The following is a 22,651-nucleotide window of genomic DNA, read 5'->3' as shown; positions in this document are numbered from 1 at the left end:
AAGCAGGCTTCCTGCCAAGCAGGGAACCCGATGTGGGGCTCAATCCCAGGACCCAGGGATTGTGACCTGAGCCAAAGGCAGACGCTTAATGACTGAGTCACCCAGGTGCCCGTAATTTTTTTTTTTTTTTAAATTTCTAAAAACCCATCGAGGGAAGATATGACCTACTTGTGTTCTCAGCCAATGTATCTTGCCTGTCTCTTTCTCCATCCCCAAATTACCCTATCTGGTGGTTGGCAGGTACAGAGCAGGCTCTCAGAGGTATTTGTTGAATGAACGTGGCTGAATGTGAGTGCCTGAGGTTATTTGTTAAGCGTATAGATCTTCTATCAGAACTGGATGCAGGATTGTCTAGCATTCCTGTTAAAACAAAACAAAAAAAATCCTGCACAAAAGGATCATTTATGAAATATATAACTAGTAGATCAGATATGCAACACACCGTACTCTACTCAGTGTTGCAAATTTCAGATGGATGGATTTGTGGTTCTTAGTCCATCCCCTGTTCTAATCCCTTAATCTAAGCCGCTGAAAGACCACCTGGAATCTTTGCTTGGGCTGTAAATGTTACATGGCCACAGCGTTCCAACGCGCTTTCTCCCGGCATACAAGCATTGTCAGAGCGGTCGTGAATCTCGGAGCTGCACTGTCCAGCAAACCTAGCGTGGTTCCGTTTGTTCCTTAATACTTATGACTCCAAATGCGGTGACACTATGTTGCCTGTAAGGCCTGTCCACCTCCAGTTCGCTATGCTCTATCCCCCGGAAAAGAGGTTGACACACGAAGCGTTCTCTGTGGCTGCAAACATGCTTACTCAGCGCAATCACTAACAGCATGAGTGTGCAAGTCAAAGAAGTACCTTGCCAGTGTCACGTGCCTACTGTTTCTTCAAACGCCGCAGGATCTCTATCCCAGAACAAAACAAGACAAACATACAAACAACCCTAAACCAATTTCTCAAAGACTCGCGTTGCGTCCTAGTCGCGCAAAAACTGCTGCGGTTAGAACAGGCTGGCTGTTTTAAAGATCTTTTCAGCCAAATGCAAAGCTATCTTCAGAGAGGTTCTGTACCCACGTGGCTCGCGCAGACGCTAATTACTAAGAGGCTGAGAAACAAGCAGCCAGGGAGATTGGCCGCCCCAGAGGGAATAAACTGGCACCTCCAGAAATAAAGCTCCGCAGCCAATGCGGCGCCGCGGCCCGCGGGATTGGCTGTCCCCGCAGTGACGTCGCCTGGGCGGGCCAAGTCGGTTTGCGACAGAGGCCGCGGGTCCCGGCCGGGGGAGCCGAGGAGAGGGGTTCCGCAGCCCCGCGCTTGGCACTCAAGCCCGCTCTCCGCCAGCCCGGAAGGTTTCTTTCTTCTCCGCACGTCTTGCCCGCGTCCCAGAGTCTTTGGCACCGAATTCCGGCGGGTGTGTGAGCCCGGGAGCCGCGGACCCCCGCGCCGCCAGGACTCACCTGCGCGAGGGCGGCAGGGGACGCCGAGGTTTGGCCTGCGGGCACGGGGCGGGCGCGGGGCGGTTCCCGGGAGGGTGGCCAATCTGCGCGCGACCGAGGCGGGATTTTCTCTTCGACTCGCTCCGCCCGGGCGGGTGCGCCAGCCCGGGCTCCTGCGGGAGAGAGCCGAGGAGAGCTGCGGAGAGCGCGGCGGTGCGCGCGGAGTTGCGGCAAATGGAAGGGGATCCGAGGTGCCTGGCGCGGCCGCGGCTGCGACGTGCATCTGCAGCGCTGGGGGAGAGGCCCGCGGAGCGCTCGGCTCGGGCAACTTCACTTTTCCCGCCGCTCGAGAATTGGAGGGGAGGGGAGGCGCCGAGGGCTTGGAGAGGGGCTTGTAATGAAGTCTTCACTGGAACCCCCCTCCTTCTCGAGCGTGGAGGTATTGGTGCCCAAGAGAATACTGAGAAGGCTTGGGAAACAATCGTGTAAAGGAATGCGGTGGTGAGGGGTGGGAATCGCGGGTCCCCCCGGGAGCGCGCGGCCGCGGATTTGCTTGCGGCGCGAGCTGCGGCGCCCGGGCCTGGCCGCGAGCCCGGCCCGGCTGAGTGCTGAGATTTGGGGAAGTGGGAGCCGCGCGGGCGGGGCGTCCCGGAGAGAGTTCGCCACGCCGTGCCTCTTTCCTTTCACTTCCTGCAGCAGCTGCTCGCGATGAGGAGGGCAGCGGGCCTCGGGCGGAGCGGCCGGGTCCCCCCGGCCTGAGCGCCCACCCGACGCCGACGCCGCGGGGACGTCCCCGACCACCTGCGCTTCCGGCCATGAGCTCTCGGTGAGCGCGCGGCGTGGGCAGTCGTGGACCTGACCCTTCCGGAGGTAATGCCGGCTCAGCTTTGAGTGGCCTGGGAGAGCGAAGAAACCCTAAAATGGAGGACTTTTCTACCAGGACCTATGGCACCAGCGGCCTGGACAACAGACCTCTGTTTGGAGAGACGTCGGCCAAGGTGAGTGCGGCCCTGGAGACCGAGTTGGGATGTGTGTGTTTCTGTGTGTATCCGCAGACCTGGCTGCGGCCCCTGAAGGTACTTGTAGGAAGAGAGAGCTGGTTCTTCAATCCTACTTCCCTCTTAAGATGTTTGTCCTGCCACTCGGTTCGCTTCGGACAGGTTTGGCCTCGCAGCCCTGAAGGCGGGCGTGGAGGAAAGTTGAGAAAGTTCCGGGCTGTTGGGGATCCTTCAGGGGTGTACGGAAGCCCCTCTCCAGCCCCTCTCGGAAGGGGAGGTGGCGCTGGAGTGTTAACCTTGAGGAGGCTTCAGGTGTGCAACTAAAGCTTCCGCAAGAAAACCCCAGAGAGGTGCTTCTGACGAGTATTTACATGGAACCATTAAGAGTTTACTGCTGAGCCAGCCAAGCAAAGAGGCTCCATAGGAGGGTTTCTTTGATGGCATTCCATTCCGGGAAGAGATCAGAGGGTCTCTGGATCTAAACAAGCTGTAGGACCTTATTTTTTAATACAAAAAGTATAATGCCTTCTTACAGCCTTCATCTTGGGATGTTCTGGGCCAGTAATCGAGGAGAGCTCTTTTTCTCTCTTCTGCTTTAACTCGGAGTCATTTTGGCAAAATGAGCCTGTGGGTCTCTCCCCCCCCCAGGCTATTATTGGTGACCTTTGACCCCTACAAAGTCCTTTTTTTTTTTAAGATTTATTTATTTTTAGAGATGGTGCAGGAGTGCAAAAGCAGGAGGGGGAGAGAGGTGACAGTCCTTTTAAGCCTCTCAAAAAGTATGGCACATGTGGAGTGCAGAACTTCTTGGGTTTTTCAGCTTTGGGGGGACCTCTGACAGAAAGGATAGGAAACTTGTACACCTGGCGGAGTGGGGTGTAACTCTGAATTTGGAAGCTGCAGGCCTTCTGCAGGACTACTCCATGATTTCTTTAAACTCTGTGTGGGGGTATTCTTTTGTGGAGTTGCTTAACAAGCAAATGTTTTAAGCTTGATCTCTAGGAAGATGCACCTTGTCTATTATGTGGCTTTGCATAATCCCGGCTCACAGTGCACAAGGTTTGAGAAGTGTGGTTCTAGTTGGTTAGATGTTACTATTTCTACTGCAGTTATTAAGTATTATGTGAGAGGGTCCTCATGGTCCAAGGAACACAGTTTGTTGAGTGAAATAGACAAATGTGATGCATTGGATCTATGTTATGATAGGACATGGAGGGGGTGTGCTGGAGAAACTGGTCACTTTTGTTGGGGAAGATCTTGGTTTCTGACAGCCTTGGGCTTGCACATATGAATGCCCCTAAATTGGGGTTTAACGAGGATTTGGGGCCTGGAGAGTGGAGGCAGCTTCCTGCATGAAGGTGTTGGACCTGGGGCACCTGACTGTCCAGTTGTGCCAAGAGCTAAGAGGTTCAGCATCTCCCTCACCTGTGCACAGATTGGGGGTTCTGGGTGATGTAGACTTGTGACCTCCTTTAATCCCCATAGCACCTTAATACTGAGGTAGATGACTTGATAATGGGCTTGATTTACAGAGACATTGAGAAATACTGATGTTTTCTGACTTGCTTGGGCCTAAACGGTCAAGTTTTCTATAGCCTGTGATCAGTTTGAAACCTATCCAAGAACTTGACTATTCGAAATGTTTCTCTTTGTTGCCTGCTTATTTTTTCCAAGAGCAGATAGGCCTAGCATTACTTAGGCAATTTTGGGCCTTATAACAGTAGGTTCAGGTACTCAGAGACTCAGAATGAGGTACAATTCCACATATCAAAATTTAGTTCCCTCTGTGAGGCTGGCAGAATGACTAGACATAGAGAAATTATCCAGAACTGAGAAGAAAGAGACCATTGGTCTGAGAATGGGAGAAAACATCCTGCATCTTGCAAGTTGAGATGTCCAGTCTGAAGGAGAGACCTAGGTTTTTAAGGACAGCAGGTGGTTTTATTGGAGGATGTACAGAAGACCAGGCCCAGGAACTGGGCTGGGCAAGTTGCAGGGGAGCCATTTCTTTGGAGAGCAGTCACTGCCGGAGCAGGCGGATCCCTGGTGACCCGGAGAAACCTTTCACTGGACTCTCTGTGCAGGTATTCCCCAGCCTGCTCTCTTTTCAGATACCAGGAAACTGGACCCAAAAGCCACGTCACCGTGAAACTTAGTATTAACAAGCTACCGTTACTGAGGAGAAAACCCAGCAAGGGGAAAGCCCACTTCCTGTCCTACTCTATTAGATGCTCTGAACTTTCAGTAATCTTGTTTGCCGTACAACAACTGACCATATGTAGCCTCTCAATTTTACTTTGATCTCTATTTTTTTTTTTAGTCTCCCAATTTTAAATCTAGAGCTTTAGGTCCAGTGTCCACCTCTAAGGCAAAGATGACTGAAAGCCCCCAGAGCAGAGAAGAGTGTCCATGGAAGCTGCTTTTTCTCAGTGCTAGGCAACATGCTAGGCATTCAGCCTTTCCCCTGTTGGGTCATCCAGTTCCTTTGTAAGGTGTGTGTTGTGACTGCTGCTGGGTAACTGAGGAAGCTAAACCCCACGGCAGGCTGCTTGTTCAGTCACACCACTAGCTCTTCCCTGGTAATGTTTGAACAACTCCCTTCAGGAGTTGCCACTGAGAGTAGATAGTAAATGATGCAGTCTGTCTGCATACTTTGGAAAGCACTGTAGACATTTACATTCCAGCTACCCAGTCCCAGGAAGCAGATTCATCTAAAGTCAGGGTGTGAGTGAAAGATTCCAGAATCTACTGTAGGACAGAAGTTACATAACCCAGTGGGCCTTGAGCATCTCCCTTGTGGGCAAGTCTCTGAAGTCTCTTTTATGTTCACCTGTATGGAATGCACATATTTCTTTCATTTACCAAACATGATCAAACATAGTCAGACTTCAGCATGACACTTAGGAATACTTTCTCAGAGCCATGGAGGGAAAGGCAAAGTGAAACCATTCTGTTCTTGCATTAATATCTCGGATGATGGACAAAAGAGGAAACCCGTCTGTTGTTCCTTTAGAATTACGAATTGCTGGGTGGGCTAGCTTCCGCATCCTGGTCTGAATGTTGTTTTCAGCTGTTTTTATCCATTCCCAAAGTCTGGGGTGTACTTATGTACATTGTTCGAAGGGAAAGCATAAATATGGCGCAGTTGCCAAGATGGACATATCCGGGTTGCCAAGCCCATGCTCTAGTTTAGCATTTTCTAAAGACGCATGGTCCAGTAGAAATACAATCTGAGCCATATATGTGAGTTTAAATGTCCTAGTAACCATACTAAACAGGTAAAATTAATTTTAATACATTTTAATTTCCCACCAAAAATAAATTTGAGGGGCATCTTGGGTGGCTCAGTTGGCTAAGCGTCTGTCTTCGGCTCAGGTCATGATTCCAGGGTCCTGGGATCGAGCCACGGCATTGGGCTCCCTGCTCAGTGGGGAGCCTGCTTCTCCCTCTCCCTTTGTTGCTCTGCCTGCTTGTGCTCTCTGTCTCTCTGTCAAATAAAAAAATAATAAATTTGGATGTTTAATCCATACAAAAGCAGACCTACTTAGACATTTCTGGACTAAGCCTCGGACATCCGGCATGTAGTTTTCCCTTGAAGCCTGTGTCATTTTGGACGAGCACATTCCAGGTGCTCAGTAACCACAAACAGCTGCAGGTGCCTTACTGGACAACACAGTTCTGAAGCAGCTTAGTTCTTAGTTACGCTGTTTTCATAGTCATTCTCAGAAGAAAGTTTCCTTCTCTGGGGGACTTGCTAGAACCTTTAACAAGCAGATGTTCACCAGGACTCTGGTTGGAGAGGGTAGGTAAGTAGCACTTGTGGACTGTTGATAAGGTAGCCTTTTAGGGACATGATGAGTTATGGACTTCTTCCCTCCCCTCATGGGAGCATTCATGAGCCCAATTTCCACAGAACACTTGGCAATGTTCCTGTAGGAAGCCTCTTCCTTTGCTCCTCCCTTCCCTACCCTAATGTGAACCAAAACTGGAGAAGTTCCTCCTCTCTTGTCTGTGGCTGCCTTTAAAAATTTGCCTTAGCACCACACATAGTTGGGGCTATCTTTCTGAGTAACGGAGGGACCCTAATTTAACCTCAGGGCTTGTGAGTCCATCCTCTTTTGGTTTGCTGGCTGCCTGCCCAGTCATCTCAAGTCAGTGCCCTCCAGTCTGGAGGATGAATCTAAGATGGGAGGGAGAGATGGTTCTCTCTGGAGAGAAGGCAAACCAGCACCCCACAGTTAGCACCACTGGGAAAGCAGGAACGCTACCCCTGGTGGAAGGTCATGTAAACTGCTTTCGGGACCAGCCTGCTGGGTTGCTTTGTCGCTGGTTCCAAAAATGAGTGATTGATCTTTTAAGGCGGATGGTGACTGTGGTTGCCCCTCCATTCATACCTGGATGGGACAGAAGAAGGTGAGTGACTTCGGTGAAGGTACATCACTGAACTCAGCTAATAGGAGTGGGGTGTGGGGTCTGTGTAGGGATATGTTCTTGGGTCCCAAGGCTCAGATCTTTGGTTCCAAAGGCAGAAGGTCCAGTTACAAAAGTACTTTTTCTTCTTCCTATAAACAAAACAAACAGATCGGGAAAAGAAGGTGTTTTTATGGCCATTACTCCAATGAAGGCAATTCTGATTTGGGGCCTTTAGCTTCTGCAGATTTTAGCAGAAAATGAGAGAGTTAATTTGAGAGAGAGTTATTTTGTGCTTTTTGTGGGAGGAGGTTTAAGGGTTGCTGCTTAATTAATAACAAAACTGTGATTAAGATTATTGTGTCTGTCTGCTGCCCCTCCCTCTGCCTAGAAAGCTGAAGTCTTTACTCTGAGAGGTGCAGGCTTCTAGCTTTCCTCTTGATACAGCTTCTGGATGATCCTCTGATCACAACTCTTGTCTCCCTCAGAGGGGATCTGGTAGCCCGAGGTACCAGATCTGCTGGCCCCTTGCCTCTCTTCCACTGCAGCCACGCTGAGTTGGGATTTCTTGTGCTGGACGTAGTAGAGCATGACTCATGCCATGCCTTTTTCCTTTCTTACTCTAGTTGCTCTCTCCCACCCACAGACCAGAGGCCTGGGGATCTCTGCCGGTTGGGCTCAGGCATTTGTAATTTTAGAAAGCCCCTCAGAGGACACTGGAGCGTGGAGAGAGGGCTGATTGCCATGGTCTAACCCATGCTGTGTGGAAGCCCAGGACTGGCTGGAACCTCTCCATGGACCTGTTTCCTTTAGCTGCTGCCTGCTGTTGGCAGATTCTGTTTACCTTTTCTGTAGTGTTCTTGCTGAACCCTCAAACCAGACTCGGGATGCGTCGTAGGCCAGTCTCTGGGTGTCTGAGTTTGAAGCAGAGAAAGATGGATTATCAGAAGGGCAGCCCCATAAGAAAGCAAGGGAGAGCATGCCCTGTCTGTGGAACCGAGGAACGGCTGATCTGTGGTTAGCAACGTATGTGGCAGTTCGAGCAGGACCCGGGTGGACCCTGAAAGTTCTCAAGGTTATGATGTGCTATCCCTCCCATCTGGTGCCAGCCAGGGGATCTTGGTTTGTGATGTGTTAGCCGGTTGTATAAGACGTATCAACTGGCATCCCACCCCTGCTTTCTAACTAACTTCAGGAAAAAGAATAAAAGGACAGGGTTGATGATTTTTGCAGGGTGGTGAAGGAATGTGTCTGTCTGCAGCCCCTGAAGTTATTATGGAGGGAGAGCCTCGTAAAGGTTTAAGTGAACAAATAAACCTATTCCCTGGATCCAGTGCCCTCCTTTCTCCAAATGTCTGAATTCTCTTCAGTCTAAATCCCCGCCTGAGAACATTCCTTAAAACCCCACCTGCATCCATGCTGCCCTCCAATGAGCCTGGCCCTCGGAGGTGCCTCCTGGCGCTTACTCCTAGTGTTGTGAGGGATTTTTCTAGATCTTGCCTTCTTGACCCCGAGTGTCAGCTCCTTGAGGGTAGAGCCATTTGCTTCATTTCTCCAACCTTTCCGGCCCTGGGCACAATGTCCATTCTTGATGTTAAGTATATTAACATCATGTGAATATGTGAGAAATGAGCATCACCAGAAGGGTAACTACATTCTTGGGCCATGCTGGGTGACTGTAGAAGAGGGGGCTGGTGTTGAGAAGCCTGGAACACTGGGCACCAGAACAGGAAAGGGGTTTCAGGCCCTCTGGCAGCTAACCAGCTGACGGCCTTCTGTGATCATCTCCTTGCTGTGCGTCAGCTGAGGGGCAGGTAGGAAACCTAATACTGTATTGTCTGGAAACTTTTCCTGAGGTTGTTGGCCTCTCAGAAGCTCTCTGGCCTGCTGAGTGGGCCTCTCCACAGATGGACTTTTGCGGGTCTGGGGTGGTAGGCTAGGTCTTCTGAAATGAGTCCTTTCTTTCCTGAGGGTCAGGCTTTGGGCCATGTGTATGTATAGTCCTATTTTTTGAGCTGTTTTAGGATCCAGTGGGTTGACAGACTTGAATGTCCCTGTGAGAATGATGAAATGCATTTGAAGTTGGGGCTGATTTAGAAATTGGGGCCAGGGTATGAGCCCTCTGTACTCCCATTCATCTCTGAGGTAAGATACCCCATTAGAGGTAAAAATACTACTCTGACCACATCAGCAGCCACTTACTGACTCTTTGGGAATTGTCACTGTTCTAGGGGCTTTACCAGGATACTACCTCCAGATCCTTTCAGCAGCCCCACACGTTTGACCGTTGTATGAAAACGGCAATTTAGGCTTCAAAGTTGAATGATTCCTCTAAGGCCACAGGACGGCTTTTGGTGGGAGAATAAATCTGTTCTGTCCATCAGGCTCCTAACCTTGTAATCTTGTACTGTGCTTCTTGTGCTAGAGGTCACGACCCCTTCCTTTGGGATTCTAGGGGTTATTTTGCCCCTTAAACTCATGGAGTAAGTTTGTTTTCTGTTTTCACTGTGATCTGATTTGCATAAGTGGTGCCTTAATGAAATTCACCTATTTTAAGTTCATGTGTCTATGACAAAGTGAATCAGGTAGGATGGAGGTACAAAAATACTGACAAATGAAAGCTGCTTCAAGACGTGGGTGTGTGAAATAAGGGAAACCTTTGAAAATGTCTGTGCATATACTTTGTCCAGATCGAGAGGAGGTGGGGGTGGGGGTTGGTATTCAGATGGGACATGCGGCCAGTGGTGGCGCATTTGACAGGGAGCTGAGGGTGAGGGTCTTCAAGTGTGGGTGTGCCTGCACCCTGGTGACCACCTTCTCATGCTGCTTCTGCTCTTGGCGCCCTTCCAAGTTTGGTGTTTCTTTGGGTTGTCTTAGAAGAGCAGCAGCTAGGATCAAGTTCACTATTGGCCACATTTTGCCAGTGAGATAAGCTTTCCCCCGGCTTTCTACCGTGTGCAGGTTGTCCCTGGGGTGGCCCCAGATGACAGCATGAGGGGAAGCCCTTGCTTAGAGCTGGGTAGCTCTGCAGGAACCACGTTAACCCACTGACAAGGTGTGAGATTTCCCGCTTCAACTGGGCCCCAGCCTCTCACATTTTACATCCTCTCAGTAGGTTTATACCTATAGGGCTGCCTCTTGAGGCATCTGATTGTGCTATTTCCAGCACTTTCCTGGCAAGAAGTTTCCCCCCGAGATTTGGAAGAAATAAAAGGAAAATCATTTCTGAGAATGGCCATTTATTTATAGTATTGGTTTGGTTTGAGAAATGCAAAAACTTTCCAAAGTTGGAGGATGTGGCTCAAGGGTCTGACTCAGTCAGGTTAACAATGGTAGGAAGTGGTGCCCTTTGGACATTTCCTGCGTGCTGAATGGACTGTCCTCTCTTGGCCTCACCAGAGAAGATAATCTTCAGTGACCTGAAGCTCTCGTGGGTTATGGAAGACAAGTTCTGGATTTAAAATGGGATCGAGGTCTTTAATGAAAGGATGAGCAAAGTTCTGGGAGCCTGAAGAAAGAGAAAATTCTACTCAGGACACCAGATCAGAGGGCTTTTGAGTCTTAGACCTTGAAGTAGGATTAGGATTTTTGATAGGAGAAGGTGACAGGGAATCCCAAGCAGGAGGTCCCGCTTATGTGAAAGGGGTGGGAGCAGGAGAGAACAGGAATGGTGAAGGAACTCCAGGTACCACTGACTGGACTCGAGAGCTTGCTGGGAATGGCTGGGTGGGAACCTTGAATGCTGTGCTAGTGAGTATGATTTCCCTCTGGAGGCTATAGCTTATTGAGTGTGCACACGTGTATTCTTGTATTCATTTACTAACCACATTATCTCCAAGGAGGTGTGCCATATGCTGGGACGTGCGTGTATCTTTTTTCGTGGAGCATGTGTGCACTACAGGGAAGTTAGAAAGGCATTAAACAATCCTTTTTCTTCCCTCTGTCTTCCTTATTGAGCTTCAGCCATCCTGGCCATTTATTTATTTGTTTGTTTGTTTGTTTATCTATTGTCAGAGACACAAACAGGGAATGGGAGGCAGGGGGAGAAGCAGGCTCCCGGCTGATTAGGGAGCTTGATGCAGGGCCCGATCCCAGGGTCCTGGGATCATGATCTGAGCCGAAGGCAGATGCTTCGCTAACTGAGCCACCTGGGTATCCCCCTACCTCCTTTTTTATTTCCTTAATCCATTTTTCAGGCTTACTCTGCTTCACGGCCTTGGCACTTGCTGTAGTGGCTTGTTGGCGGTACCCTTTGCCCAGATCCTTGCATGTCTCATTCCTTTTCCACTCCTTAGGTCACATCCTCATAAAGGATTCCTTGACCTCTTTTTATAAATAGCTCCCCTGCCACCTGTCCCGGCCCCCATCACTCTTCATTTACCGGGTTTTATTTTCTTCCTAACTTCCTTACACTTGGCATGTGAGATGAGTGGAGAATGAATGCCTAACATCAAAGTGGAAGGTAGTATGGATGGAAAGTTCTTCTGATGCTGGAGGGAATTGAGCTTTGTGGGCTGGAGATGGACTCCATGATGGAGAGCTTCAACGTACAGATGAGGATGGAGATAACCAAGCCAGGGAGTGGGTGCAGGATTGGCAGAGAAGCAGGTCACCTTCTGGTCCCCTTCAGGCTGGAAGGAATGGAAATAGGAGGAGAAGGAGTTTCCTCTTTTCCTTGGCATCTTTTTTTTAAAGGATGTCTGCTGATACACAGGCTGCAGGAGTGGGATCAGGTAGCTGAGATGAGGTGGACCTACAAACCAGTTTCTGGAGAGATGCAGGGACCATCATCTCGGAATGAGAGGCCACAGGAACGCAGTGAGGGCTCAGCTGACAATAGGAATTTGCAGTCAACTCGGTTAGTCTGTATTTGAGTGAATATTTGGGTATCTGATGCCGGGCACTGTGGTCAACATGACTCATGCTACCTGGCACCATTGTACAAACCAGAGAAGGTTCTCTCCTCTGGGCACTGGTAGCTTTCTCAGCCACATGGCTTGGCTTTGTCCGAATTAGAGAAGGGTGCTCCTGCTGTGGGGTGCTACGGGCTGGTGCCAGCGTGCTCAGCGGGGAGGACAAAGCATGGGGCTGGACTGCAGCCACGCAGCCCCGTGTGGTGAGTGGCCCGCAGTCTGACAGCGGACAAGGAAGACGTGGCCCTCAGGTTCCCAGACCTTACAAGGGAGAGGGGGGAGACATAGGTGTAACCTGGTGGGTGGGCTTAGGACAGTGGGAAGGCTTCACAGCGATGCTCAGCGCTGGAGCACAGAAGTCATTGCGGGTTTGCAGGGGGACTCAGAACTGCGTTTTCAAAGCATCAAGAGCAGATGTTGAACAGATCCATTGGGGAGTCTTCGTGCACAGCTGAAACCGCTGACTCCATGGCCTGAGATCGGGAGGAAGGCCCTCGAGTTAGAGCTTCGGTGGAACAGCTGGGGAATGATCTAGTCCGTGGATGCAGGTGAAGACCAGATTGAGGAGCAGCAGAGCAGAACGTTGGAGGGATACAGATTTGGCCAAAGCAGGTGCAGAAATGATCGAGGAACTGAGAAGAGGAGGGGGAAGAAGTTGACTGGACATAGGTCTTCAAGAGGATGCTTTAGTCCATTTGGCCTGCTACACCAACATAGCACAGACCAAGGACCAGGTGATTTTATAAACAACAGACATTGCTTTCTCTCCATTCTGGAGGCTGGAAGTCCGAATCAGGATGCCCGCACAGTTAGATGAAGGTTCTCTGCCAGACTGTAGCTTGTGTTTGTGCCCTCAGGTGCCAGAAGGGCACCAGCCCATTCCTGGGAGTTCTACCCTTGTGGCGGTAGGATGTGAACCTGAGAAATTAGGGGGCACAAACACGTGGACCATAGCAGAGGATGTTACTGCAGCTGCTAACTCCATTTGGCCCAGGGAGGGAGTAGGCAATGCCCTGTACCCCATTCCTCAGCCGTGAACCTGGCATGAGTACATGGTGACATGGCTCTCTTGGGGACAGCGTTCAGAGACAGGCAGCAAGGGAAGTGCAGCGCGTGGGAGAACTCCGCAGCCCACGAAGCCATTGGCTGACCTGAGTGGGTTTCAGAGGGTGGGACGGCTCACAGGACTTGGCGAGTGTGGGTGTGAGGACAGACCTGTGGAATGTTCAGCGGGCGGGTGTCGGTCTGCGGGGCTACCCACAATAGTATTGGAGGTGAAGGATTTTATGGAGTCACAAAATTAGAGGCAACACCAAAAAATGGAATTCTCAATCTTTTTTTTTTTTTTCCCTAAGATTTTTATTTATTTATTTGACAGATCACAAGTAGGCAGAGAGGCAGAGAGAGAGGAAGAAGCAGGCTCCCTGCTGAGCAGAGAGCCTGATGTGGGGCTTGATCCCCGGGACCCTGGGATCATGACCTGAGCCGAAGGCAGAGGCTTTAACCCACTGAGTCACCCAGGTGCCCCGGAATTCTCAATCTTACCCCAAGACTTGTACCCTCTGTCTCTCCAGAGGGCAGAAGAGATCGTTTCTGTGGCTTTGCGCATCCAGGGATTTTTTTCTTCTGCAAAGCTTTCTGTTTTCCTTGCTTCTCCCTGGGAGTATTGAGCATCGCCAGAGCATGGACTCCTTGGCAGGAGTTGCTGTCAAGCCTCTGAAATGAGTGTGTGGTCTTGCTCTAGCCCAAAGTCAGTAACTGGGCTTGTCCTCAGATAGGGAAAGCTGACCCATGGTGTATTATGTATTTCCATGGAATTAATGGAACCTAGCCTGGAGACACCTGGGAAGGTGTCGGGCCTTCGTGGCTGCCAGGAACCAACCTCTGAGGGTGCAGGAGCAGGCCATAGCTTCTGCTGGGCTGTGGCATGTCCGTCCCAGAACTGTGAGGCCACGTGCCGCTCTGCCTGGGAGTGGAGATTTCGAGGAGCTGGACCCCACATGAATAAGAGGAGCCTCTGTTGGAGAGAGGCCCTTGGAGAGAGGTACTGTTTTGCCACTTCTGTTGACAATTCTGAGTCAACGGTATGCCAGGCTGCAGGGAAGACAAGGAGGCCGCCTGCCTGGCCTGAAACTGACTGCCAGCCCTAGTGGAGGAGACCAGCAGTAAGTGGCAAGTCCAGACGGTGTGTTCTTGGGAATCTGGAGACAAGAGCATCTCATCCTGAGGGGAAGGTGCCCAGAAAGGATTTATGGTGCATTTGATATTCAAGTTGAGCTCTGAAGGGTGAGCATTCAAATTGGGAGGGTGGCATGTTAGCCACCCCACCTCCCACTCCACAGCTCACTCTCATGAGAACATTACGCCTTCTCTTTTTCTCAGGGGTCAGTATGAGACGATTATGTGTGAGGTGGTGGTTTTCTGTGTCCCTGTATTTGCAAAGACCCATGCAACCAAAGTTTACCTCTTCCAATGATCCATTGTGCTTAATCAGTAAGTGGTTATAAACCCTATTGCACTTCCCACTTCCCCAGCAGTCTAGTACTAACATCTGAGCTTAAATCAGATGAGTTTTCTTTAGTCCAGTTTTTGTGCCTGCCCTCTCACTCCACTCCCTAAACCCCTTTGGAAATTTTGCCTTGGTCTTTTTGTTGTTGCTTGAATGGGTTGGGGTTTTACTGTAGTAAAATCTTAAATCCATTTTGGAAGAAGGCAAAAAATAAATTGCTCTGGAAATGCAATACTTGTTAGCATTCTGAACAGTCTAGAACCAGGGTATTTCCAGGTTGCTGAGGGCAAATGCCAGTTTTTGTTTATTTGGGATGTTACTGTCCGTTTCCTCCCAGGGCCATTATGAAACCTGAGCATTTGGCATGTGTTTGGGGTTCTCTTGTCTTGTATCAAGCTGGCTAATGACTAACAAGGAAAGATTGGGGGCTTCTCTGCTGTTTGATTGCTGGGGAGTAGGCCTTCTACTCTGGCCCAAGTGCAGTTTGAAGCTGATAATCTGAAACTAGAAATCGTTAAAGCAGCAAGAGTCCAGATACCATGTAGCCCAGTCCTCTGGTATGATAGACCCAGATGGTGTAAGGGATCTTTTTAAAGTCACATGGTTAGCCAGTGGCAGGAAGGAGATAAGCAGCTTGATCTCCTAACTCGAATTTCTGGATCCATATATATTATTGGTCTAAACTTTCTTGGCTTGGATTTTGCAAAGAGTATTGGATAGACTTGGCTGTTACCTGGTTGTATGACCTTGATCAGTATTATTGAACTTACCCATTGGTAAATGGAGATGTGTTTTCTTACTTAATTCACAGGGTTACCTTCTATCAAGCCACTGGCATGTAGGTCCCTCACTTTCTCCTTCCCCATTTCCAAGGAAAATGAAGAGCTAACTGCTTTGGGCTGATGCCAGCCCTTTTGCTCAGGTCTAATGAAGTTGGCTTAGCTATGGGCTATCTCCATTTGCCATACTTTTGTTCTCTTTGGTGTCTTTTTGTTCATCTGTTAGTCCTCTTTCAGGTTTGACTTTCTTATATTCTCTATCCTATGAAGGTACCTCACTTCCTTTCTCCTTAGTGCCCTCCTGAGCTCTGGACAGTGTCAGCTTCTGGAGGGTAGAGACCGTTTTATTCATTGTTGTATTTGCACCTGGAATATGATAATTTTCATTTTATTGAGATACAGTGGAGATGTTCAAATGAATAAATGACTCACAAAGTAATATATGTAGAATTCCTCTGAGAACTGTACATTTCCTGTGTTCATGTGCTAGGGTGTCCTAATTCCCAATCCTGTCTTCTCTGCAATTAAGGGTCAAGGATGATTTTGATCCTATCAAGCTATCATGGGGAGTGCAAATAAAGCACAGTAGAAGGTCTAAAGGTCTGGAAGGGGAGCAGTGTTGGTAGGCAGAAATAAGAACAATAAAACTGGGAGGAGACTGTTTCTGTGAGAACTTAATATTCTTATCTTTATGAACTTTATAGTTATTTGGTACATATTAGTTTGAAAACTGCCCTTTGAAGTGCTATTATTTGCTTTTATTGCTCTGTCTCTCTGGGCCCAGGGAAGGGTCTCTTCTCTACTGAGCTGCTCACATTTTATTTAATGTGCGAATCTTGTTAAAATGCAGATTGATTCTGTGGGTTCTGGGGCAAGGCCCAGGATTCTGCATTTTTCATAGGCTCTCACGTGAGGGAAATGCTGCTAGGTTGCAGACCACACTTTCCATAGCCAGCTTTTAGAAGGGCCTGAAAGTGTGAGGTCTTATTAAGTCAACTCTGGTGTTTCTTTGGCCTGGTTCATAGTTACTTAGATAGCAAAAGGCCTGAAGCCAAGTCCTTGGCTTGGAGAAGGAAAACTCCGTGAGAAACACTAAATGGTTCATCCCATCTTGGGAGTCCCAGAGGGGCTGCATTATGATAGAATGACTGATACTCATGAAGATGACTTGGGATTCTACTCAGTGAACTGTCTAGAAGGCAAGCAGGGAGTCTTCATTAAAGTTTAGGTATCTTATCATTAAAGATTAAAACCAGTTAGGCTTATGTAAGTTTAACAACATGAAAAAGTCATTGGAGGATCTCTTCATTTCTGAAAGATACACCACTGTAGTTCTTTGCTAATGGGCTTTTTGAGGGGCCACCTGCTAGTTGATGTCTTTGCTAAGACCAGAAGTAGCATTCTAAGTTGCTCTTCCATTGAGAAGCATAAATGGGATTTGCTCTTTTGGCACCGAATCCCATCTCCATTTCTTACCTCTCTCTCTTACCCCTAGTGAGACCTTGGGCAAATTCTGTTTGCCAGAGCACGTTTTTGCCACCTATAAAATAGTCCCAATACCATTCCATCCCGGGATTTTTTTTTTAGAAGATATGTAAAAGCTCTTGGCATAGTTACTATCCCTTCACTATGATTGCTTTTCCTCCTGCTCTGATCCTAGTTGGCATCTTGCTGTGCTGTTTGGAGATAAGGGATTCTTCTTGGCTACCTCACCTGAACCTCTTCACTGTCTTCTTCCTACGGGTAAGAGAGCTATTGTGAAGTATATAGACCTTTGTAAACTTTTCAAGTCCCTGGAACTCCTCTAAAGAGATGAGAGCAGATATTCTCCCAACAGACCAGAGTTCAGTTAAACCTTTTTCACGAGGTAAAAACAGTAGGGCCCCAAGAATAGACTGTACAACTTAGGTTGAGACACACAGTTGTCTTGTGTGTGGACACTAGTGACTAGTGATTAGTGAATTTGCCCTTGGGTCTCTTTCGCCACACACAGCTGTAATTTCAGACTCTCGGTATGGCTGGGCAGGCTTCTCTAGCTGAGGTGGTGAAAAGATTTGTTTGGAGTCCTTCTAGGTTAGAAAGGGTGTGGCTTGTGGCTTGACTTGTTACCTTTGTCCCTGTAACATGTGAATTGCAGTGGCCTTTGTCTAGATAGAGTGGTTTGTCCTTGTTGAGATCAGGCACAGGATACTTGGCTTTCCTTCACTCTTCCTCTCAGCTTGGCTTGCCTCTTTGGATTCTTAGCTTAACTGTAGATAGCTCGGAAATGGTGTTCAGTTGCTGCTCCGTGCTTGTTCCTTCCTGTGCCCTTCCTGTCTGTGAGCTTTTGTTTATTGACTACTCATGGTCAATATTCTGTTGTTCCTTGCTCAGATGTTTTATTTGTTTTGACTTCTCAGAAATAAGACTACTTGGTCTTCTCAGTGGCCTTTAAAGTAGTGTTTCTTAATCATGACCTTGTTCTGTAAGCTCAACCAAATCTATATATTATACATGTATTACATATTACTAATATTATATTAGTTTTATATATACAGCTGAGACTTTATCTAGACAGTGACCTTGATTTGGGAATCCTGTTACAGAGTTGACTCTCACTTGCTGTGGGGCTTTAGGCAAATAATTTTAATCATACTCACTGGAACTAATTTATCTTAATCTATAAAATAAAGATTGAGTTAGAGAGTTTTCCAGACCTTTCTGTGGAATTGGTTGGAGTGGGGATGGGAATGATAAGACTCAGTGGGTAACCCCAGGCTCTGCATTCAGTCAAATGGTTATTTTGTTATTAAGTTGGAAAAGCACTGGCCTAGATGATCTGAGATGGCCTCCAGCCCTGGCATTGTATGATCCCTTCCAGCAGTAGCATCTACTTTTAAATCACATTAGACAAGGACACCTGAGCTGTCATATTAGTAGGCCTGGTTTGTCATCTGTAGTCTGGTTTGTGAATGGCTGACCATCCCAGTGCACTTGTCCTTTTGCCTCTGTTCAGACTGTTCCCAGTAGCACAGGGAATATTCATAAGCATCCTTTCCCCATTCAGTCCTTCCCAGTCTTCAAAAGACTGTAGCGTAAAAGCATCCCGTCTCTTCAGAAACCTTTTCTAATTAGTTGTCTGTGTCTTCCCAAGGTACCTTCTCCACTCTGATGGCACGGTACTTTGCCTTCCTGGCAGTTCTGTGTATGTGTATGCTCAGAGAGGGGCAGGACCTTAGTTTCTTAATTCTAAATCCCCCCAGTGGCTAGAACTGTACCTTCCTGGCAGTGCCGTGGGTCCATGATAGAGCTCAAAAATGCTTTTCTCTTTCAGGATCGAATCATCAATTTAGTTGTTGGCAGCTTAACATCCTTGTTGATCCTAGTAAGTATGTTTATTTTGTGTCTCACCCAGGCTTTTCGCTTAAGTTTTTTGAAAGCTTCAGGACTGTGGTTCAGTTTAACTCGGAAAAAAGACTTATAAGAGGCCAGTATGTGTACCTGTGGGGTATTCTAGTCATCGTCTAGTATTGTTTTATTACTGCTTAAACAAAACTGCAGTTGGCAATGGGAATACTTAGATTTCTACCCTCACCCCCCCCAGCTGAAATAGCACACATGAAGGCATCTTTCTGAGTTTGCAGTGTATGTTTAGTAAATTTGTAACTTCTCAGTGGCACCTGCATTTCCCCTCTGTGTGTCACCCACAACTCCCCGTTTCTGCTAATCCCTCAAGTTTATTTCATCCCTAAAAGCACACTCATTATCCTTTGGTTTAAAATGATTATCTGGTCATTATTTTTTATCCCACGTAATGTAGTTTGATGCTCCTGCTGTAAAATAAAGCTATAGTTCCCAGAATCTGAAAATGGCATTTTTGTAGCACATTTTCATTAAATTGAAGAGAATTTAATGAAGTTTCAATGACTTCTTAAGAAAAAGAATGAGTATAATGCTTTATCTGTAAACCTATCTCCGTATTTTCCAAAATGTTCAAAAACCTTTTTGGTTTTAATTGTTGCTGGTGTATTCAAAATAACCTAATAAAGGTTAGAACTTTTCCCAGTGTAATCCTTAATACTGGGAATGAGGTTTAAATGCTTTCTAATCTTTTTGTAAAGAAGTTATTTTGAGCTTAGCTAGTTTTAGGAGTATGATGTTTTGTCTCCTTTTACAGTAGAGGAAAAGTATAGAAAAGGAAGTACTAAAAACAAGTAACATATTGGAACAGATTTACAAATACTTTACTAAATAAATATTAACATCCCAGAAGGCAAACCTGGTGGTAAATACTATTTTACAATGTTAAGTGTTTTATAATAGGACATAGCTTAAACTCCAGTCTAACCAAGGCCTGACACAATTTCTTTTCATACAGGTCACGCTGATCAGTGCTTTTGTTTTCCCTCAACTACCTCCAAAACCGTTGAATATATTTTTTGCTGTCTGCATCTCTTTGAGTAGTATTACTGCCTGCATACTTGTGAGTACTATTTAGAATTTAAAATGAGTATCCTTGAGGGCTGAAGATTGCAATGTATAACCTAGGATTGATTCCCAGCTTTGGGTCTGTAAGAAAGGGTGTATCTAGTTACCCGTCCCCACCTTGATGCAAAGGATGTCAGAAGTCTCAGTATTAACTGACAGATTTCTTAGTTTCTAGAATCAGGAGTCATTATTTCTAAAGGGACACTGTTCCTTTGAAAGCTTGCTGGGGGACGGGGGGGGGGGGGGAGTTAAGACTTGGGTGGCCAAAAGCTTTGGTTTAAAATTGACCTAATTCATCTTCCTTCAAGGACTGCATAAAGGCCCAGGAGGATGTGGCAAATACCATTACTGCTCTAAAGGGAAGAGATACACCATTCCCGATTTAATTCTAATTATAGAATTAAGTCTATTTTAATTTTTCTGCTTATCTCCCCAAATGAAAGTAATTAACACCAAGACTCTCCTGGGAAATCTTAAGCTATAGCTTTGTCATTATTCCAAGAATGTGCAATTTTACCATAAAGATGCATTTCCTTTATATAAAGAAAACAAAGATGGTGATAAATCCTCACTTAGATATTTGCCAGTTGTTTAGTCATTCATTAGTTGGCTAATGTTTTATTTCCCTCAAAGAGAGGTAGAACCCATACTATACACCCTTAAAAGCAAGTTTTGACTCACAACTCACAAAGGCTTTAAATCACCACTGTAATGTGCTTATCTAATGCATTTCTGCTTTATTCCTTTGCTCTTAGGAAGAGTTGGACCATGCACTTCTGGAGCTTTTGAAACAAAGCTACCAGAGATGGCTCTTCTTACTCCCAGCTAAAGCCAGGAGTGACTAACATGATCTAGTTTTGTATAAAAACCTAGTGTATTGGCAATCTGACTCTGTAATCAGTAAGAATGTAAATGTTGCCATCCCTTCCAGTAATGTGAGAGCTCTACCGTTTACTCAAATCCATTTAAAACAGACATACGAGGCAGATATTCTTGGATGGCTTGTTAGTGATTGGATGACGGACTACTGGTTTGAACAAAACAAGAATAGCTGAGAAAGCAGGAATAGGTATGATCCTGAATGTGGAAACTTGGTACTACTAGAATTATAAAGAAAAAAACTGCATTCTGGCCACATTAGTTTCAGAAATATAGACTAATGTAAAGATGGTCTTGCTTGGGCAGGGGAGGTATATATGGATGGAATTGGTCATAGTTGAAGGAATTCGCTGTATTTAAGAATTTTCATGCCAGGCCCAGTGGCTATTACTTAAACTGTTACTTATTTTTTCTTCTTTTAGATCTACTGGTATCGACAAGGAGACTTAGAACCGAAATTTAGAAATTTAATTTACTATATCTTATTTTCTATCATCATGTTATGTATATGTGCGAACCTGTACTTCCATGACGTGGGGAGGTGAGGCTGCCAAGGAGAAATACTGACCAGGTCTCTTCAAAGCTATACGCGAGACTGTGAATCAGAGCTGGGTAAGCTGTGCTGAAGAATCTCCTGCACAAGTCTGATTACATGATTTTCATGTTAATTGTAAATCTTTAATTCCCTCTTGCAGGGGACACATATCCTAGATTGCTTTGCTTTTTCTTTAAGGAGGTGGTGTTGCACTAAAACATTCCAACCCTTAAAGCTCAAATGGCACAAGCAATTTTCACTTTTGAAATTGAACATTTTTATAATGTAAGTGCATGGCGAAAAGCTATGTAACAATCTTGCATTTTAAGACAAATATTCTTTTATTTCTGTTAAACTGAATATACAATTATTGTTCCCTAGGCAACCAACTTTTCCTTATAACTACAATTTCACATTAACAAAACACAGACGGTGAAAAGACAACTTTGATTGTGAAGATCTAATTACAATAATAAATAAAATAATTTATACAAGGTTTTTTTTTTCTTTTTTCTTTTTTTGGGGTGACTTTCCTATAGGGGTCATGTTCATTAAAACCCTAGAGGCTAATTTTGGCTTTACCTTCTCTAATACAGGAATGACTCTTGATTTCTTTCCTTTTATAACCGAAGCAAATTTTGTTTGTTTGTTTTTTAAATTGCCTGAGAGGGAGAAGTTATGTTGCACCCCACCAGCTAATGCACTAAAGTGAAGGGCAGACTCTGAATACCTTCCCTCAACTGTTTCCTGGGTAATTTGTATAGCAAAACATCTAAGAGTCATAGTATAGGGTAGGCAACCTTCCTGTCCCATTTAGTTTAATTATACTTCAAAGTGCTAACTTTGTAAACTGACAACAGTGGGTTCTGAAGGGATGAAAACTCTACTTATCTTCTGGTGAGCTGTGTTGCTATTCTCTTCCATATGCCCTTTCTAAGTCATAAAAACCTGTAGTGAATGTTCTTAAATCTTGTAATGCTTCTTTGTGTACCCAGCCTGAATCAGCTCCCACTGCCAGCAATGGGTAAACCAACAGTAACGGCCACACAGTCCCCACCTAGGTCTCTGTATGGGATGCTGGTCACCTTTTAAACTAACGATACTTAACATTTTGAGTGTCACTGGTAAGCTCTATGCCATGTCAATGGGACGTTTCTGAAATATGAACAGGCCTACTTGAGACTGGATAGAGCCATGTCTGGTGTTTAGAGATGAATATGACTGCTTTTAAAACAGAGTAGATAAGCTTTGGTGACTGTAAACTTTTCTCAGTAGCTGAAGTGAATGAAATTCCCTGCTGACAGTTAACATGAATCACAGGGATCTATGCAGTTAAGACTTCCATACTCAGTTCATCTACACACTGTCCTAAGACTAGACCTCAGATGGTATAGTTTAAGGAGGTAAAAGTCATAGCAGCAACATGTATGTGGCTTTAAGCACTGAAGCTGTTTAAAAGCCAAAGGAATGGTGAATTAAGCCTCTTGGGTGCTGCTCCTATTTCTTTGGAGATGTTGTAATTAACAGTGTGGCTTCTCTGCCTGAGCTACCTGTCTCTGAAGAATTACCTAATGACAGTTGACCAAATCCTCAACATCCTTTGAGTCTTCTGAAACAGGACTGCCCAAAGATGATCCAATGATATTTGATTCTTCTCGATGATGTTGGAGTATGGGATCTGTAATGAGTTAAGTGTTCAGTAAGTTTACATGTATTCTCTAATG

At 46.3% G+C, this 22,651-nt stretch overlaps 2 protein-coding genes across 8 annotated transcripts in view; one reads left to right on the top strand and one right to left on the bottom strand.

Annotated features, from left to right (window-relative positions):
- Positions 1–1,347: 1,347 nt before the first annotated feature.
- On the top strand, positions 1,348–21,423 carry TMEM243 (transmembrane protein 243). 4 transcript variants are annotated; one of them, XM_004739643.3, is made up of 5 exons: positions 1,348–1,486; positions 2,134–2,435; positions 18,360–18,410; positions 19,404–19,508; positions 20,815–21,423. In XM_004739643.3, the coding sequence occupies exons 2-5, from the start codon at positions 2,358–2,360 to the stop codon at positions 20,935–20,937; spliced, it is 357 nt and encodes a 118-aa protein (XP_004739700.1). In that variant the 5' UTR covers positions 1,348–1,486; positions 2,134–2,357; the 3' UTR covers positions 20,938–21,423. The 4 variants fall into 4 exon arrangements, with proteins under 4 accessions (XP_004739700.1, XP_012916316.1, XP_012916314.1 ...); XM_013060860.2 differs by lacking the exon at positions 1,348–1,486 and adding an exon at positions 1,584–1,688; XM_013060856.2 differs by lacking the exon at positions 1,348–1,486 and adding an exon at positions 1,741–1,876.
- DMTF1 (cyclin D binding myb like transcription factor 1) overlaps positions 21,250–22,651 on the bottom strand; it is a 44,348-nt gene continuing 42,946 nt past the window's right edge. For all 4 annotated transcript variants that reach the window (XM_004739640.3, XM_045089756.1, XM_004739641.3 and 1 more), the window contains one exon: positions 21,250–22,605. In XM_004739640.3, the coding sequence (XP_004739697.1) occupies positions 22,496–22,605 (110 nt within the window). In that variant the 3' untranslated portion in view covers positions 21,250–22,495. The remainder of the gene's footprint in view (positions 22,606–22,651) is intronic.

This window comes from Mustela putorius, unplaced genomic scaffold (genome assembly GCF_011764305.1).
Source record: "Mustela putorius furo isolate JIRA1106 unplaced genomic scaffold, ASM1176430v1.1 tig00003845_pilon_pilon_pilon, whole genome shotgun sequence".
In the NCBI taxonomy this organism is placed as follows: Eukaryota; Metazoa; Chordata; class Mammalia; order Carnivora; family Mustelidae; genus Mustela; species Mustela putorius.
This window is presented reverse-complemented; position numbering and strand designations above follow the sequence as displayed.

Coding starts and splice junctions, on each gene's coding strand:
- TMEM243 (XM_004739643.3), top strand. CDS start 2,358: ATGGAGGACTTTTCTACCAGGACCTATGGCACCAGCGGCCTGGACAAC. Junction 2,436..18,359: donor TTGGAGAGACGTCGGCCAAG/GTGAGTGCGGCC, acceptor TTTCTCTTTCAG/GATCGAATCATCAATTTAGT. Junction 18,411..19,403: donor TAACATCCTTGTTGATCCTA/GTAAGTATGTTT, acceptor CTTTTCATACAG/GTCACGCTGATCAGTGCTTT.